At 37.5% G+C, this 18,587-nt stretch overlaps 2 protein-coding genes and 1 long non-coding RNA gene across 8 annotated transcripts in view; 1 reads left to right on the top strand and 2 right to left on the bottom strand.

Moving 5' to 3' along the window:
* The window catches only part of ASB3 (ankyrin repeat and SOCS box containing 3), a 107,006-nt gene that overhangs the window by 77,217 nt on the left and 11,202 nt on the right, over positions 1 to 18,587 (bottom strand). The window lies entirely within an intron of this gene.
* CHAC2 (ChaC glutathione specific gamma-glutamylcyclotransferase 2) lies at positions 3,574 to 13,197 on the top strand. Of its 4 annotated transcripts, none has more exons than XM_069583347.1 (3): positions 3,627 to 4,130; positions 9,931 to 9,966; positions 11,657 to 13,197. In XM_069583347.1, the coding sequence occupies exons 1-3, from the start codon at positions 3,996 to 3,998 to the stop codon at positions 12,050 to 12,052; spliced, it is 567 nt and encodes a 188-aa protein (XP_069439448.1). In that variant the 5' UTR covers positions 3,627 to 3,995; the 3' UTR covers positions 12,053 to 13,197. The 4 variants fall into 4 exon arrangements, with proteins under 4 accessions (XP_069439450.1, XP_069439448.1, XP_069439451.1 ...); XM_069583350.1 differs by having other exon boundaries at positions 4,082 to 4,130; positions 9,931 to 9,971; XM_069583351.1 differs by lacking the exon at positions 3,627 to 4,130 and adding an exon at positions 4,142 to 4,225 and having other exon boundaries at positions 9,931 to 9,971.
* LOC138436953 (uncharacterized) lies at positions 4,507 to 18,016 on the bottom strand. The gene is made up of 3 exons (XR_011255685.2): positions 17,937 to 18,016; positions 5,189 to 5,239; positions 4,507 to 4,885 (listed from the first exon to the last, which is right to left on the bottom strand). It is a non-coding gene; the product is annotated as an uncharacterized lncRNA (long non-coding RNA).

Below are 18,587 nucleotides of genomic sequence, written 5' to 3'. Positions count from 1 at the left end.
GCTAAAATGAACAAAGAGCATGATAAAGAGATGGGTTCAGCTTTTCTACACTAGCCCAGAAAGTTTTTCACAGAATTACTGCCCTCTTCCTCACAATCTCCCTTCAAAGTTCATCTCAAGTTCCCCTGGAGTCAGTGTCCTGTATAGCTCAGAATGTGACTCCTACAAACACAATTTCTTGTTAGTCAAGCTATGAGGCAGATTGGGCTAAGACCCAGGATTTCAGGGCAATGGTTATCTCCCAAGGGGTAGCCCTTTCTCAGTAACACTTCAGTTTCATTCTTCCTTCAGTTTTTCTAAAGATCTTAGGAGGTAGTTCATGAAATGCTAACAACATGTCTAATCCAGTATGGGTAAAAAGGTTTCTAGAGCCATATTCTAAATAATTTAATCAGAAAGGTAGGTTTGAGGAAAGAGGTTAAAAGTAAGCACACACAGTATTTCTTGTAGTGCTGGAAAAATTTAAATGTATCTATGGTCATATTTTGGAGAAGGCAGTGGCAACCCACTCCAGTACTCTTGCCTGGGAAATCCCATGGACGGAGGAGCCTGGTAGGCTACAGTCCATGGGGTCGCCAAGAGTCGGACACAACTGAGTGACTTCACTTTCACTTTTCACTTTCATGCACTGGAGAAGGAAATGGCAACCCACTCCATATTCTTGCCTGGAGAATCCCAGGAATGGGAGCCTGGTGGACTGCCGTCTATAGGGTCACACAGAGTCGGACACAACTGACGTGACTCAGCAGCAGCAGCATAGTCATATCTGGGGCTTCCAAAGTGGCATGGCACAGAGGTAAAGAAACCGCCTGCAAATGCAGAATTCACATGCAGGAGACTCAGCTCAATCCCTGGGTTGGGAAGATTCTTTTAAGCAGGTAATGGCAACTCACTCTAGTATTTTTGCCTGGAAAATTCCATGGACAGAGGATCCTGGCAGGCTGCAGTCAATGGGGTCGTGAAAAGTCAGATGTGACTGAGCACACACACAATGGTCATATTTAAATATTAAAACTGTATCTGCTGGAACTGATTCCATAGAGAGCTAATGTCAGCTATGATTTAATCTGATTGAATCAACTGGTCCATTACTAAGAAAGTGAAGATATTTACTACTACAGAACATTTAATTATTCAGTTAATAATTATTTATTGAACACCAATTAAATGATCAGCAATAAGGAGAATATAAGATCACAAAGATATAGATTCTATCTCAAGTTATGTACCATCTCACAGAAACAATAAATATATGTGATTCAAAATAGAAAGCAGAAAGTGCCGTAAGAGTATAGATAAAGAGTCATGAGTAGTCAAAGCAGGGGAAAACTACTTCAAGCTGTGCCTAAAAGATAAGGGAGGCTGTGACACTGAGATAACATGCAAAAGAGCATTTCTAGACAGAAGGAAAAAAAACATAACCAAAATTATGGAAATGAACAAGCAAGGGTGAGTAAGGTCCAGTGAGTAATGGAAGCAATCAATTCACTTTGGAAGGATTAGGTACACAGTAGAAAACTGAGATTACAAAGGCAGGAAAATTATGGAGAATCTTGAATGCTAAACTGTACATTTCTGAACCACACTACTTGTAGAAAGGGCCATTACATCCAAGTTTCACAAAAAAGGACAAATCACACATTTTAGGACAATTTATAAACACATATTCATCTAAGAGAAGAAAACTTTTTTTTCTACACAGAAAAATCACAAACACACACACATACAAGAATACTATTCCAAAGACATTACAAAAACAGCATTCAAGTAAAAACAGGTAAGCATCCCTTCTGGCTTTTCTCACAGTTATAAATACTGTTAATAGATCTAGATTAATATGTGATAATCTGAAAAAATTAACAGAACTGGTTATCTTTGCACTTAAGAGAAAGAGAATCCAAAAGAAATATACTATAATAGCAGGATCATTCTCTTCAACCCTTAATACAACAAGTTAACACGAATAAACTGTTTATCTTACTTAGGGACTTCCCTGCTGGTTCAGTAGCTAAAATCCCAAGTTCCCAATGCAGGGTGCCAGAGTTCAATCTCCACTCAGGAAACCAGATTCAACATGCTGTGACTAATAATTTGCATGTCTCAGCAAAACTGAAGAGCCCATGTGTGCAACCAAGACCCAGCAAGGCAAATAAATAAAACCTATGTTCTAGACTAAAAGAGAATACAAAGAAAATACATATAATGTACTAACAAATATGTATGATAAATATACCTCAGCTGGACCTGAACTGGTAAAATATCAGCTACAAAAATAAATTTTGAGGCAATTAAGGAAATCTGAACACAGAATAAATATTTGATGATGTAATTATTGTTTATTTTCTTGATGTTTATATTGGCACTCTGGTTATTAGGAGAATGTCCTTATTCTTAGAATTATTTAGCAGTTAAGTCACAGCACAAGTAGCTTCAAACAATAAAGCGTCTGTCTACAATGCAGGAGACCCGGGTTCGAGCCCTGGTTTGGGAAGACCCCTGGAGAAGGAAATGGCAGCCCACTCCAGTATTCTTGCCTGGAAAATCCCATGGACAGCGGAGCCCCATAGGCTACCATCCATGGGGTCGCAAAGAGTGGGACACGACTGGGCTACTTCACTTTCACTTTCGCTTTCTAAAGAGAAATAAAAGATAAAGCAACTGTGGCAAAATGTTAATTATTGGATCCGTGTGGAAGACATAAATGGTCACCATACTCTATATTTCTAACTTTTCTGTATGTTTGAAATTTTTCAGAAAAATTGGGAGGGGGAAACTAACCATTCCCGGCAATGTGAAATCACAACTTGAAGAAAGTTAAGAACTGGTTACTCTTAAACTAAGTTTTTCTTTGTGACATTTTTCTGCTGACTTTTTAAGAGTATAAATAATACTCTTTGAACCTGGATGTTCTAGTATTCTTTTACACGGTTGAAGACTATAAAACATAAATTTTCAAGAAAGAACAAGCATTTCTTTAGGCTTCTGTTCTCACATACATAAACATGGCCCTGACGGCCCAAGTGAGCTTCCTGAACAGTAATTCCGAGCAGCATCTCTAACCTGCAGATCAAAACGTTTTTTAGGATACTTGACCTGCTGGATAAATTCATGAAATCTGTTAAATTCTTCAACAGAAAAACGTACACAGATCCCAAATCCTGTATAAAATTTCAAGAGGTCCCACATATGGCTTCCAAAGCCTATGTGCAAGCTAAAAACATTTACCTACATTTTTCTGAGTTTCTGAGTATACTAAAGATGACTAAGATCGTTTCACAGAGAAAATTCTAATATATACGCAGCTTTTGTTGAAATGATAGCTCTTCCATAGGCACAAAACTTCTATAGTAAACTTTGTTTTTGAAAGGTAAAAGACTTTTTTAAATGTAAATAAAGTCAAATACAGATTACAATCCCTGTTTGCATTCCCCCAGCTCTTGTTAAAATGGGCAGAAATCCAGTTTTTAAAGCATAAGAAATGTCCTTCTACGTGCCACATAAGGTGCCCATAAACAGTTCGTCTCCGTGTATCTAGACCACGCCACCCAAGATTCCCACCCTCTCTCTTCTCCTCCCATTTGAAAAAACACACCCAACCTTAAAGCTACACTAAAAGGATTGTGGGTACTGTAGTCTTCTGATCACAAGCACCTCGGGAAAGGTAGGGTGATCAACAGAAGCTGCTGAAAAATCCATTGCTTAGCAGAGAGGAAATCAATGCTTCCAAATACCCTAAGCAAGCAGACAAAATAACAACGTTGACTGAGACAGCCTAGGAAGCCGTTCCGCGAACTGCAAGTCCCAGTGTGCTTTGCGCCCCCAAGAAGGGAGTGCAGGCTTTGCGCCTACGCAGCCGGTTTCTTGCGTCCGGAAAGTCGTAGACTCTTGCCGGCAGCAGCTCCAAGACAGCAGCTCAGAGACCACGAAGAGGGGACGGCCACTGCCGCCGCCGCCGCCGCCACCGCCAGCCACCACGGAGGAAAAGCAAGGGAAAGATGTGGGTTTTTGGTTACGGGTCTCTCATTTGGAAGGTGGACTTCCCCTATGAGGACAAGCTGGTTGGCTATATCTCAGGCTACAGCAGGCGCTTCTGGCAGGGCAGCACCGACCACCGCGGAGTTCCTGGCAAGGTGAGGCGCAACCGGTCCCCCACACTTAATGTCCCCGGAGCACTGTTCCTCAACTCCTTGTCCAGCTCTGCGGGACTCACACCCCACCGCCGAAGGTCAGTAGGCTAGGGATACTGCTGCTGCCTCTGTGCACTTTCCTCGGCCACCTGCCCCCGACTCTGGGATCCTAATCCAAGGGCAGTCCTTTTGAAGCCACTGGAGATGCTGGTGGCAGTTACTTCTTGAGGAGGCAAGAAACGTGGGCACAAGCTCCCACAAGGCGACGTGCTGAGAGGGGATCCCATTTCTTAGCAACCACCCTCTCTCCCCACTCCCACCCTCGGCACAAAAAGGTGGGAGTCACCACGGAGTTGAAATACTAAAATCAACTAGTAAATTCAGCTTTTTAGCAATTAAGTTTATTGGCATTTCTACATTCTGCCAGATTTTCACTGGTCTGAGTTTAAACGTGCATGTTATTTCTGGGATTTCTTTATATCTTTCCAAAGGTTTTATTTTATAACACCTATGGTCACAGAAAAACTAGTTTCCAAAATTATCTCTGGTTATAAAGGAACTTATGTTGATCACCTTGGTTGTCAGGTACTTCAGAAGTTGAGTCCGGCTTTGTTACCTAAGTAGCACCGTACCAATACTATATCCAACATTATTTTAATGTATTTTTCTTCAGTGGTTCTCCTCTAAATTGTAAATGTGAAATTAAGTTCTCTGATCCATTCTTCAGTCAGTTATGCAGGGACATTTATCTTAATACACTGTAAATACAGAGAATAACAGCTCACTGCTTATGCAAATCAGCCTCATTTTTGACTGCAAGACAAATAATCCATAAGGAAAACTAAATTTTGAGTAATAATTTGGATAAATTGAACACTTATTATAGCTAACTTTTAGAAGAGTACAGAATGTTTAATTGCTTATATGTTGTCTAAAATACTGATAATTATATGAGTTTACCACTTTCTTTAAAAAAAAATTAATACTGGCTCAGAAGCAGGAAATCTAAAATGCTAGAAATCAGATGTAGAAAGAGATTGAGGTTAATTCCAAAGAAATACCTGTAGTCTTGCATCATGGAAAAGGGAAGAGAAGAAGGCTGTAGTTTGCACCTGCTCATAAATGAGACACAGGATTAAAATCATTTTTTAAAAAGCCATTCTACCTCAACTAGAGCTGGTAAATTAAGAATCTGGCTTTAAGGTAGCAATGACTTGAAAAAGGAGGAGTGATTTACCACAAATGCACATTTACAGGCCAAAAGAGATTTCATGGCCAAGCTATCTCCAAGAATATTGTAAAATAACATTTAAGACTTTAAAGAACTAAGTTAAATAAACTGCCTTTTGAGTTGTCAGATATGAGCTCTTGAAATTGCCATCTGCAAAGGAATGCCTTACTAGGCTTCAGTTTAAAAAACCAAGTGTTAAATACTTATGAACATGGTTAGAATAGCATATTTCAGTACTCTACTCTCAGCCAAAATGTTTGTTACACAGCACGCTGAGTTATGTACACTGTCAAAACAAACTGATGATAAGAAATCGCCAAGTCAATACAATTCATGAGTCTTTAATAAAGTATTAAAGAAGGTAGCTATAAAAGTCGATATCTCTCTTTACTTAAATATACTAAAATATAAGGTAGGAAAGTTGGGGGCGGGGGCACTGCAATGGCTAACAGTTTGATGCCAATTTTTATTTAAAGAATCCATCCTATCATATTGAAGGAAAACCTAAAGCATTAAACATTTTCTAAGTATACTGTTCTGCTAAAAAAAAAAAAAACAAACTGGAAAGAACATTATTTTACTTCACATTTTCTATTACAATGGAGCACAAGCCTTATATAAATATTAACTATCTTACAAACAGAAATACAAACGGCTACAGAAATACCTAGCAAATTAGAAGAATAATGTAGATTCTACATAGCCCTATGTTTTTTATAGCAACATATGCTCCTAGTGAGCTAGTCATCAGTACATATGAAATGTGATGTTACTAAACAAATGTTGGACTCATTTCTACATACTGTAATGTGACATTTGTAGGAAAAATGCCAAACCTACTTCCTTTCCTAATTATGCTTTCTTTTTAGCTTCATTAAACTTTAATACCTTCCTAAGTTTAATTAAGCATCTTATTTATTTCTAGCAAAACTAGCAATTTCTTATCAAATTAAGGATTTATTTTAAATGTGAAAAAATGTTCACATCAGAAAGAATATATTTCAATTTCAAAAAGAGAAAACATTTTAACACAAGAGATGATCGTGAATATTTACAGTTCTAGATGGTGATCAGAAACATTACTCATTACCCAATGAAAGGAACCAACATGGCTCATATTTCACATCCTCCAATCCTATTCACCTTTCAGGACCCCTTCAGTTTCAATGCCCTTCCCAAAAAATTTAAGTGCACTTACAAATTTACATTGTTTCCCCAATAATAATAGGAACAAGCAGCTTAAGTTTTATAAAATATTTCTGGGTAAATATATCAGTAGTGTCAACAGTGCATGCGTATTTCATCCATAAGCAGTCAAAAGGACCCATCTATTTTCCCTTAATGATTCCCTACATATGTTCCTTGTTTTCTGTTTCAATTGTCACCACCTACATCAAGGACTTTACTACCTCCCCCCTTTTCATCAATTACTACTGAGCGCTCACATATAAGTGGAAAACACCTATGCAAACAACAATACCTAATAAGTACTATAAGGGAAAAGGTGCAATGAGAGTTTAGAAGGAGCTGCTGCAAAGTTGCCTGAAAAGACAGCCAAGCCTTTATGAAAAGAGTGGCAGGAGGGTATCCAAGGGATTCTAAAGAAGGGCATTCCACTCTGCTGTGCAATGCTGCGCTGTGCCTAGTCACTCAGTCATGTCCGACTCTGCGACCTCATGGACTATAGCCCTCCAGGCTCCTCTCTCCATGGGGATTCTCCAGGCAAGAATACTGGAGTGGGTTGCCAGGCCCTCCTCCAGGGCATCTTCCCAACCCAGGGATTGAACCCAGGTCTCCGTATTGCGGGTGGACTCTTTTACGTTTGAGCCACCAGGGGAAGCCCATTCCACTCTGGGCACTGGTATATTCAAAGATATGAATGTTTGTAAAGGTCCCATCACTTCATAGCAAATAGATGGGAAAACAATGGAAACAGTGACTGACTTTATTTTCTTAGGCTCCGAAATCCCTGCAGATGGTGACTGCAGCCATGAAATTAAAAGTCGCTTGCTCCTTGGAAGAAAAGCTATGACCAAGCTAGACAGCACATTAAAAAGCAGAGACATTATTTTGCCAACAAAGGTCCATCCAGTCAAACCTATGGTTTTTCCAATAGTCATGTATGGATATGAGAGTTGGACTATAAAGAAAGCTGAGTGCCAAAGAACTGATGCTTTTGAACTGTGGTGTTAGAGAAGACTCTTGAGAGTCCCTTGGACTGCAAGGAGATCCAACCAGTCAATCCTAAAGGAAATCAGTCCTGAATATTCATTGGAAGGACTGATGCTGAAGCTGAAACTCCAATACTTTGGCCACCTGATGTGAAGAACTGACTCATTTGAAAAGACCCTGATGCTGGGAAAGATTGAAGGCAGAAGGAGAAGAGGTCGACAGAGGATGAGATGGTTGGATGGCAGCACTGACTGGATGGACATGAGTTTAAGCAAGCTCTGAGAGTTGGTAATGGACAGGGAGGCTTGGCGTGCTGCAGTCCATGGGTCCCAAAGAGCTGGACATGACTGAGCGACTGAACTGAAAAATTATAAATAATTTGTTACAGCTTGAGAGGGAAAGTGGTAAGAAGTGAGGTTTGTAGTTAACTCATGCAAAGGAATTTTTATTTTATGCTGTAGAATATTATAACCCTGAAAAATTTAAAGCACAGGAAAACTCAAAACCCAATTTTTGCAACAAAAAGTCAACCCTGAGCCGTGTAAAACAAACTGGAGGCAGAGAGCGAAAGCCCTGAGGAAACTAAAGGATGATGAGAAAACAAATTTAGAAAATAATCAGAAGAAACAGCTACCAAGAATTAGTGACTAGGCTGGTGAAAGGGGAAGCAAGGAAAGGTGGAGAACAGAGCTTGTCCCGCAGACCACTAACATTTCTTGCTCACAGTCTACCTCCTTCCCACTTAAATGTGCATACTATATACTTTACCACCATGAACATCCTTGTATTGATGCTGGGAAAGGCTGAAGGAGAAGGGAACAACAGAGGACGAGATGGTTGGATGGCATCACTGACTCAGAGGACATGAGTTTGAGCAAGCTCAGGGAGATGGTGAAGGACAGGGAAGCCTGGCATGCTGCAGTCTGTGGGGTCACAAAAGGTCAGACACAGCTGAGCGACTGAACAGCAAGTATACTTTAACACACTGATCTTCCCAAAGCATCTGCTTTTATCATGCCAGTCACCTACTAACTTGAGTGCTACAGTAGCGCCTCGTTTCCTGTTTCTCCCAAATTTCAGTGGCTTGTTTTTTCCATTGTCCCCCAATTTCAACTCCAATCTTTAGCTTTTCAGATTTGACTCTATCCTATTTCTCCAGTTATCCTTCTGAATCATCTTCCATACATGGAGAAGCTTCTGCTAAAGTCAGACACTTTGGCCTGATTTAATTCTGCTTCTAGACCCTTAGAATTGTGTCTTTTTTCTGACCACCCAAGACTCAGAATTATTACTTCACTTAATAAACAGCATACATCACAGCCCTTAAGTATTCTCTACCTATTTCATATGTTAATAAGTTCATATTCCAGACTTACAATATAAGCTTTTAAAAACCAGAATCAGTTTTATCATCTCTACAACAAAGAATAGGTATTCAATAAATAGTTCCAAATTCACTTTGAAATCGAAGGTAATACGGCAATTCCTACATGACCCCCATCAATATATGTATCCTCACTAGCATTATCTTAAATAGAAAAAAAGCTAACTATAAATGTCCAACAGTTCAAAGATGTTTAAATTATAGCTCACTGATGGTAGAGTATCATGCACCTATTAAAAAGTATCAGAAGACTAACAGGAAAATTAAATTAAAAAACATAATCCAAAATTCCATGTGTTGCATGATTACGAATTATCTATACAAACGGACAAAGACTAGAGGGAAACAGAAACAAGGATAGCACAAATATCTGAGTGATGTAGGTTCACTATGTGTCTCACAGCAGGCATACAAGTAGGTAAAGTTGTGGCTTACAACTTTCTCACTAATGTCAATAAATACACAACCTTTGACACGAGATAGGACTTGTATTAAAAAAAAAAAAAAAAGGCAAATTCTCAGACTGTTCCAGACTTACAGAATCAGAAACTACCTCCAAGTAAGTTTTATCTACACTTGAGAACCACTTCTCTATAGGAAAGCACCCTGGAATGTCATGTTTTGTTCCTCAGTGGAACACTATAGCAATCTTTATTCCCTGAAGAAAAAAAAAAAAGTGATCAGAATATTTATTATCGTTGCTTCTTCCTTTTGCTTTTGATTTCAGTCACAGGTGTGTTTTTTAATATATCCATTCTAAGTGAATACAATATACCTATTATACACAAATGTAAGAGAATTTTTTTTAAAGGCCAAGATAGTTTGGATAAGATAGATTCTTTTAACTCACTTTAAAATTTATCATAAAAAATAAGTACTTTTTAAAAGTGCTCAGTATAAACAAATGAAGTTAAAATATTCCATGTCAACAGTAAGTTGCTAATGCTCAGTTAATGAACTTTAATTCAGGAAAAAATTCTTTTTTTTTTTTTTTCTTTTTACTTTTCTTAAAACAGCCTGGAAGAGTTGTGACTCTTGTTGAAGACCCTGCGGTATGGTATAATAATTCTTTTTTGTATAGTCTTTAATCGTAAAGTGTTAACATGTTTCATAGTTTTAATAATCAGTGAAATCTTATTAGCAGTCATCACAGATAATTTGAACTACACTGAGCCTAGAAATTCCTCTCTGTATTAGTTGTATTTCTTCTTATGTGCTGGGAAAAGTTGGGATGCAGAATTCAAGGTAGACAACGAAAAGCCAATGGCATGTAGTCTCATTTTTCCCTTCTTGATGAGTTTGTTGACTGAGAATTTTGTGGTCTGCTTTGACATTAACTGGAGAAGGAAATGGCAACCCGATCCAGTATTCTTGCCTGGAGAATCCCGTGGACTGAGGAGCCTGCTGGGTTACAGTCCACAGGGTCGCAAAGAGTCGGACTCGACTGAGCGACTTCAGTTTGACATTAATGGAGCCAACCCTCAGACAGCCAGATGAACACAAAGAATTAAATGAAAGCCTTAAAGCTTTCCTCACATTTGCTAGGAGTCTAATATTTCAGCAAAAATCTCAGTCATGAGTTATCGCTTTCTTTACTGCCTAATCTTATCGATAGCACAACAGGTTTTTTTTTAAGTATGGAGTACTAGAAAACGTGTTTATTTGATAGTTCTCTGTTTCTTAAATATTTTCAATCATTTTATTGAGATCCAAATTTTACATTGTGAAGTTAAATATTTAACTTTAGAAAGGACTTTGCTATATAAAAATCAAAGCAGCAAAAATAATAAAAATCAAGCAGCTAGCAATAGCAGATGAATGATGAAATTATGAATGCTTTCATAACTTACATTAGGAAAAACATCCATAAAAAATGGCTCCAAACTGGTAACTAAAACTCCTAATTAGAGGTAATAAAAGGTACTTTTTTCCTATAGAATGTTAATTTATTCAAGATACTTAGCAACCTGAAGTTTAATAATTAAAAGTTGTCAAGAAACTAAAAAAATATGTTACAAACTATAAATCTTGCTTGTATCACAAATATTTTATTGAGTACATTGCTTTTACTGACACTGTTCATAGGCTCTCTAGACAAAGAGTTTGCCATTTACTATTCTGGATAGAGTAATTTACTAAGGATATTTGAAAGTCTCCTCAGTGAAGAAATGAACAAATAAATGAACCTATTGCCTTAATAGTTGATTACTTTATTACAGAGCTTTTAAAATACAGAACTCTTTTTGCAAACAAGGGAACAACTAATATATTATAAGGGCTTCCCTAGTGGCTCAGCAGTAAAGAATCCACCTATCAATGCAGATGTTGGTTTGATCCCTGGGTCAGGAAGAGTCAATGGAGAAGGAAATGGCAACCCACTCCAGTGGGTTTCAGCATACTATCAGTGAAATGCTTATGGATTAAAGATTTAGAACTATATTTTTAATGACTAAATGAAGATCTGATATTTTTCATTTCAGTCCCATTAGTTAAAAGACATAATTTTAAAAATTTAAACAAAGATAAATATGCTAGTATACAAGGAAATTAATTATTCAGATTGAAGAATTTAAAATGCTTATTTCCTTTATTATTTAGTATTACCTCTTCGTTGCACATTAAGGGAAGCAAAACTGCACTGATTTCTAAGAATATACAAGATACTTTCTTAGCTCATAAGCTATCTTCACCTATTTTAGCCTTGTAAATACTAAATAATACTTTCTTTTCATTTTTCAACAGGGTTGTGTATGGGGTGTTGCTTACAGACTGCCAGTAGGAAAGGAAGAAGAAGTAAAAGCATACCTTGATTTCAGAGAGAAAGGAGGCTACAGGACCACAAAAGTCATTTTTTATCCAAAAGATTCCATAACAGAACCATTCAGTGTGTTGCTATATATTGGAACATGTGATAATCCTAATTATCTTGGTCCTGCACCTCTGGAAGACATCGCTGAACAAATTTTTAATGCAGCTGGTCCAAGTGGAAAAAATACAGAATATCTTTTTGAACTTGCAAATTCTATGAGAAGCCTTGTGCCAGAAGATGCAGATGAGCATCTTTTCTCTTTAGAAAAATTAGTAAAGGAACGTTTAGAAGGAAAGCAGAACTTCAATTGCGTAAAAAGACCTAACTGATTTTTCCAAACAAGCAGAACTTTTCATCTTCAGAGAATGGCTTCACTGCACAATAACAATATGATTTGTAAACGTGTTTACTTGAAAATCTTAGTTGTGTTTAATGTTGTAGTCAAGATAATATCTAAATTCACAGTTTAATTGCAACTGGCCTGGAACTCATACATACTCAAAATATTGGGATACAGATAAAGAAAAAATTCATTTCAATAATATAATGAATGATTCTCCAGCTATGATATTGACTACTTGTTCATGAGAAGTTCTTTAGAAAAATACAATGAAGGACTCAGTTCAGATCTTGTTTTTATCTAAATAAATACAATTCTGTTGTTTCATATTGCAATTTTAAAGTTGTAGAGAATTAGACCAAAAGTCCAATAATTATAATAAGGCTATGCCTTTAATATATTCCCATATGTTAACTCTGTAATCATGGTTTAAGATAAATAAGCTTGAAATAACATATAATTAGATATATATGGTAATATAGACAAGATTTTGGCCTTGATCGTGAACTTCTTTGTTTAGATTTTAAATGAAACTCCAATTTAAGCCAAAAAGTTAGCATTCTAATATAAAAACTTCCTTGGAATTATAATGTACTGTATCTCTCCTTTTTTGAATAAATGTATTTTACTATACAGTAAAAACCCTTTCAGCTAGAAAAGCACAAATTATACAAATTACGTCTAACAATTTATCACTCAATTTGTATTAATCTTATATTGAAACTTTAAAAAAAAAGGCTTTTTGATATTACAGATTAACAGAAACATATATAATGAAAGTTTGCTGTTTGAAATGGCATTTAGAATTGTAATTTTTTAAAGTAAGAAGTGGCGTTACCTGATCATTTGCTAGTTTTTTTTTCCTTCTTCCATCTTGTCACTTAACAAAGGTATCCACTAAATAGTGTGATGATGCTACCGACCTAGGAACCATGTATAATTAACGCATGCAAAAGTAACCTTGATTCAGACTAATCAGATCAGTTCTTATTAGAAGGGATTTCCTTCTCAACAGGACAGGCAGTCTCTCTAAAATCTTTCAACATGAAAAGAATTTCAGTACCACATTAGATTTAATGTGAAACTAATAATTAGTACCAAAGTTGTTCATGTAAAATAAAGCTGTCCTTTTCATGTTTTTTTTTTTAATTTGTTATAAACACCTTACTTGGTAATTTAGTCAGCTATATAAAATTTAAAATATTTTCCAACATTTTCAGTATTAGCTTTCTGGAAGGCATTTCTCTTGTCCTATACAATAAGAAAAGCACTAACATTCATTAATGAATATTTCATAAGGATGTACTAGGCACTTTACACACAGGAGCATCCTCTCAGCTTGTTTTCATAGTAACTTGTATACAAGTACACATCCAGTAAGTAGCAGAAGTCTGTGTCTCTGTTAAAGTGCAAGAGTCTACAATATATTTAAAAATCCACATCTTTACTAACCTACATCTTTTTTGTGTATGTAATGAAATAATATGTGGCTTGTTAGATAGAGATATTAATTTTGATATATACAGATTCCCACAAATATAATTAGCCTGTCCAAGAGTCACATGCCATAGCTCAGAATCACATAGATGTATTCAGAGATTCAGTCTTTCATGTTACAAATAAACCTAAGTCCAAAGAAATTTGTAACTCCCAAAGTGATTCTTCTACCATTTAATACATGTTACATATCAAGGGAGAGGGATTACTTTGTGATCGGGCCACATCTGTATCCTTCTAGACTTTCAGTTATTAATAGAAGTTAACTTGAAAATACACATATTGGTATACCATCCACATTTATAGGGAAGCCATGATCCAAAAAGCCCAGGAACAGGAACATTCATTTCCACTGCGATGGGGAGAAACACAACTAAATGGATAAGATAAACAATACTAAATTGGCAGCTAGGGTCTGGAGCCCACAAGTGACTAAGAATCTATCATAAAGGTAAGAAGCTATCTAGAGCAAAAGTTTGGAGAAGGCAACGGCATCCCACTCCAGTACTCTTGCCTGGAAAATCCCATGGACAGAGGAGCTTGGTGGGCTGCAGTCCATGGGGTCGCTGAGGGTCGGACACGACTGAGCGACTTCACTTTCCCCTTTCACTTTCAGGCACTGGAGAATGAAATGGCAACCCACTCCAGTGTTCTTGCCTGGAGAATCCCAGGGACGGGGGAGCCTGGTGGGCTGCTGTCTATGGGGTCACACAGAGTCGGACACGACTGAAGTGACTTAGCAGTAGTAGCAGAGCAAAAGTTATTTTTGTTAGCAAAAGTTTCCACTGTTTCCCCATCTATTTGCTAGGAGGTGATGGGACTGGATGCCATGATCTTAGTTTTCTGAAAGTGGAGTTTTAAGCCAACTTTCACTCTCCTCTTTCACTTTCATCAAGGGGCTCTTTAGTTCTTCACTTTCTGCCATAAGGGTGGTGTCATTTGCATATCTGAGGTTATTGATATTTCTCCTGACAATCTTGATTCCAGCTTGTCCTTCATCCAGCCCAGCATTTCACAGGATGTACTCTGTATATAAGACAAATAAGCAGGGTGACAATATACAGCCTTGACGTACTCCTTTCCTAATTTGGAACCAGTTTGTTGTTTCAAATGGCACCCCACTCCAGCACTCTTGCCTGGAAAATCCCATGGACGGAGGAGCCTGATAGGCTACAGTCCATGGGGTCGCAAAGAGTCGGACACGACTGACAGACTTGCCTTTTCTACCTGTTGCTTCCTGACCTGCATACAGATCTCTCAGGAGGCAGGTAAGGTAGCCTGGTATTCCCATCTCTTTCAGAATATTCTAGTTTGTTGTGATCCACAGTCAAAGGCTTTGGTGTAGTCAATAACTCTCTTGCTTTTTCAATGATCCAGCGAATATGGCAATTTGATCTCTGGTTCCTCTGCTCTTTCTAAATCCAGCTTGAACATGTGGAAGTTCACAGTTTACCTATTGTTGAAGCCTGGCTTGGAGGATTTTGAACATTACACTGCCAGCATGTGAGATGAGTGCAATTGAGCAGCAGTTTGAACATTCTTTGGCATTGCCTTTCTTAGGGATTGGAATGAAAACTGACCTTTTCCAGTCCTGTGGCCACTGCTGAGTTTTCCAAATTTGCTGGCATATTGAGTGCAGCACTTTCACTGTTGTAGTTGTGTGCCTTGTTTCTATTAAATTTTAGCATTATTAAAACTTAAATATAGTATTTCTTAATAAGAACTCAAAGCAAAGTTAGCAAGGAAGCCCTGAAGTTATCTGAGATGTGACTTTGAAGGTTTCATATTGGTTAAGACCTATCATTCAAGCATGAGCTGTAAGATTTCTTAAACTAAAATAAGAACCTTATAATACAGCAAGAGCAAGAGTTTCTTACATCTTCTTGCCTCTAATCTTATGTCTTCTTTCCATTGCATTCTGTACTCTGCACTCACAATTATTTTTCTAAAATATGGAACTAATCTAGTCAGTAATGAAAATGCCTCCCAGAGCATACAAAGTAAAGCTCAAATTCTTTAATCTGGTATTCAACTACTTACGATCTAGTGTCAACATATTTGTCACATTTCACTTCCTACTAGTACACACTCTCCATGCTCCAGTCACACCACCCTCCTCAATCATTAAGACCCAGCAAAAAAGAGGGACTAATGGTATGTGGCGAACAATAACTTACATACCAACACCACCTGGATAAATAATATAGCTCAGGACTTCCCTGGTAGTACCATGGTTAAGAATTAACCCTGCCAATTCAGGGGACACAGGTGAGGTCCCTGGTCCTGGAAGATCCCACATGCCATGGGCAACTCAGCTCATGTGCCACAACTATTGAGCCCTCGAGCTGCAACGACTGAGCCCAACTGCCAACCACAACTGCCTAAGTCTATGCACCTAGAGTCCGTGCTCCACAAAAAGAGAAGCCACCTCAATGAGAAGCCCTCGCGCTGAAACAAACAGTAGTCCCCAGATGTTGGCCTCAACTAGAAAAAAACCCTTGCCGAGCAACCAAGACCCAGCACAGCCAAAAATAAAAAGTAAATTAATACAAAAAGAAAAAGATAGCTCCCAGCTATCAAGAAGCACATTTGCTAGAGAGATGCACAAGCAAGCAAATCAATGTTACTCACCATAAAGACTGGGACATAAAATATAAGCAAAATAGAGACAGATAAACTGTTAACTCAAACTAACAAGATCAGAGAAAGAAAAAAAAAAAAAGATCAGAGAAAGCTTCACAGAAAAAAAAAAAAAAAAGCTGTTCATGTATCAAAGAATAGTAGCTAACACTTATGGAACACTTACTGCAAATGCCAAAATCTACTCTAAGTACTTTACACATGTTAATCCCCAATGAGAGATAAAAAGAGTTTAAGTTAAAAGAACATATTAACTGTCACTGATTACTAGAACATGCTAAGCACTGTGCTGAGCACTAAAAAGGAACAAAATGGAATTAAGCCCTTTAATTCTGGTAGGGGGAAAAAGTGAGTTCTTTTTTTTTTTACCCCCCTGGTAAGTTTTAACCCCAATGAGATTCTTTCCTGAAACAGGATTAAGTTAAAAGAATTAAAAGGATTTATTTGGGGCTTCCCTGGTGGTCTAGCAGCTAAGACTCCAAGCTCCCAATGCAGGGGATCCAGGTTCAATCCCTGGTCAAGGAACTAGATTCAAAAAGATGCAAAAAGAGTCAGCACACCACAATAAAAGATCTCACATGCCAAAAGGAAGATCAAAGATCCTACCTGCCAAAACTAAGACCGGGCACAGCCAAATAAATAAATAAGGATTCATTTAAGTACCTGTATTCTAAGGTCGTAAGTCTTCTTTTAATCTAAAAAGAAGTATGTTTTGTCCAATTTTTCTCAATAACACTGATTGATTTATTCAACAAATACCGATCAATTACCTACTTTATATAAGACAAACTAAGCATATGTGCGTTTTCTTTCACTTCCTATCAAAGTCCCACTGAAGTGCATGCAAGCATTCCGGAAACAGAAAAGCGGGTGGGATTATATTGAGGGTGAAGCAAGAAGAGAGAAAACCGCAGTCTAGAACCAATGTGCAGCTGCACAGGTATGCACGCACATGCATGAGAAAGCTGCAGCCACTCAGAAGCCTTTCCTTCCAACAGAGTCTTAGGAAGAGCCAAACCTAGAGACAGCAGAAGGGGGCTGCAGGACGAAACTCAGGATGATTCAAATACCCATATGAGATAGACACACCAAACCTTGTATCTCTTTCCTTTACACACAGAAGCTAGCAGCAACAAAGCTAGTGTCAGGCTTAAAACACAACTTTTCCTTTTTTTTTTTTTTTTTAAACCATCTACCCTGAAAGCATCAGAATACCTTCATGTTCTACAATAAAGCCTTCTTCATCTGGGCACAGGGAGGAGGAAGAAGAGCTTTTTTTCTTCATTTCACCATAAAGTGAGGCCCAACAGTTGATACTCTGCACACTTACAAAGAGCTCAAAAATCCTTTTTTTTTTTAATTTTTGAGGAATGGCAAAAGCACAAAAGGATAAAAACAATCAACTCACCTTAAGGAAGCAGAGCTTTTAAACTTATAAATGTTTAAAATTTGTAAGTGTTATCCTCAAAGAAATTCATGAAGATGCTGCATCTATTAAAAATGAGCAATTGGAAAGAAACTATGGAAACAGGGGAAAAAAACAAACACTGACAAAAGATATTCAAAGAGAACTGACAGTCAAAGGAAACCGACCTCCTGAACTGATCTTCCATATTATCTCATTTTTTTTCTTTGTCTTTTTTCTACTTGGAAGAATCTATCCAAATGGTATTCTGAATAGAAAAGAGAAAATGGAAAGTGAAAGTGAAAGTCACTCAGTCCTGTCCGACTCTTACCCATGTAACCTTCCTCTGTCCATGGGATTCTCAGGCCAGAATACCGGAGTGGTTAGCCTTTCCCTTCTCCAGGGGATCTTCCCAACCCAGGGATCGAACCCAGGTCTTCTGCATTACAGGCTGATTCTTTACCTGCTGAGCTACCAGGGAAGCCCAAGGAAAACATAATTGAAGAAATAATATTAAAAAATTTCCCAGAAGTGAACAAATAGGACTCAAGGGGTGCAATGAAGGATAAGTGAAAAAAGATCCACAGCTAGAAAGAAATACTCTCATAAAACATCATAAAACCAATGATAAAAAGTGTTCAATAAAATATTCCAGAGGAAAAGGAATATTAGTTGCAAAGAAGGAGAATCAGACTACCTTTGAGATTCTCATCAGATATATTAGATAGTAAACTGCAAAGGAATGATGTTTTCAGAGTTTTAAGCAAAACAAAATGACTGAACTATGAATTCTATTCCCAAATTATTAACTGAGAAGGCAAGACGAATGCATTTTCAGATATACCTGTGAAAATTAAAATATCTCTTTATATCATTTCCTTGAAAAAATTACTTGTAATTATTTATATCCCAACAAGGTGGGAGAGAAATGTGAAACAAGGATGACATGGAATAACATAAAACAGTAGATTTAATCCAGGAG

Source organism: Ovis canadensis, chromosome 3 (genome assembly GCF_042477335.2).
Source record: "Ovis canadensis isolate MfBH-ARS-UI-01 breed Bighorn chromosome 3, ARS-UI_OviCan_v2, whole genome shotgun sequence".
Taxonomy (NCBI): domain Eukaryota; kingdom Metazoa; phylum Chordata; class Mammalia; order Artiodactyla; family Bovidae; genus Ovis; species Ovis canadensis.
This window is presented reverse-complemented; position numbering and strand designations above follow the sequence as displayed.

What these genes read in the sequence shown, in the direction of transcription:
- CHAC2 (XM_069583347.1), top strand. Translation starts at nt 3,996, where the DNA reads ATGTGGGTTTTTGGTTACGGGTCTCTCATTTGGAAGGTGGACTTCCCC. An exon ending in ACCGCGGAGTTCCTGGCAAG is followed by an intron (nt 4,131 to 9,930) that starts GTGAGGCGCAAC and finishes TTCTTAAAACAG; the next exon opens with CCTGGAAGAGTTGTGACTCT. An exon ending in CTCTTGTTGAAGACCCTGCG is followed by an intron (nt 9,967 to 11,656) that starts GTATGGTATAAT and finishes ATTTTTCAACAG; the next exon opens with GGTTGTGTATGGGGTGTTGC.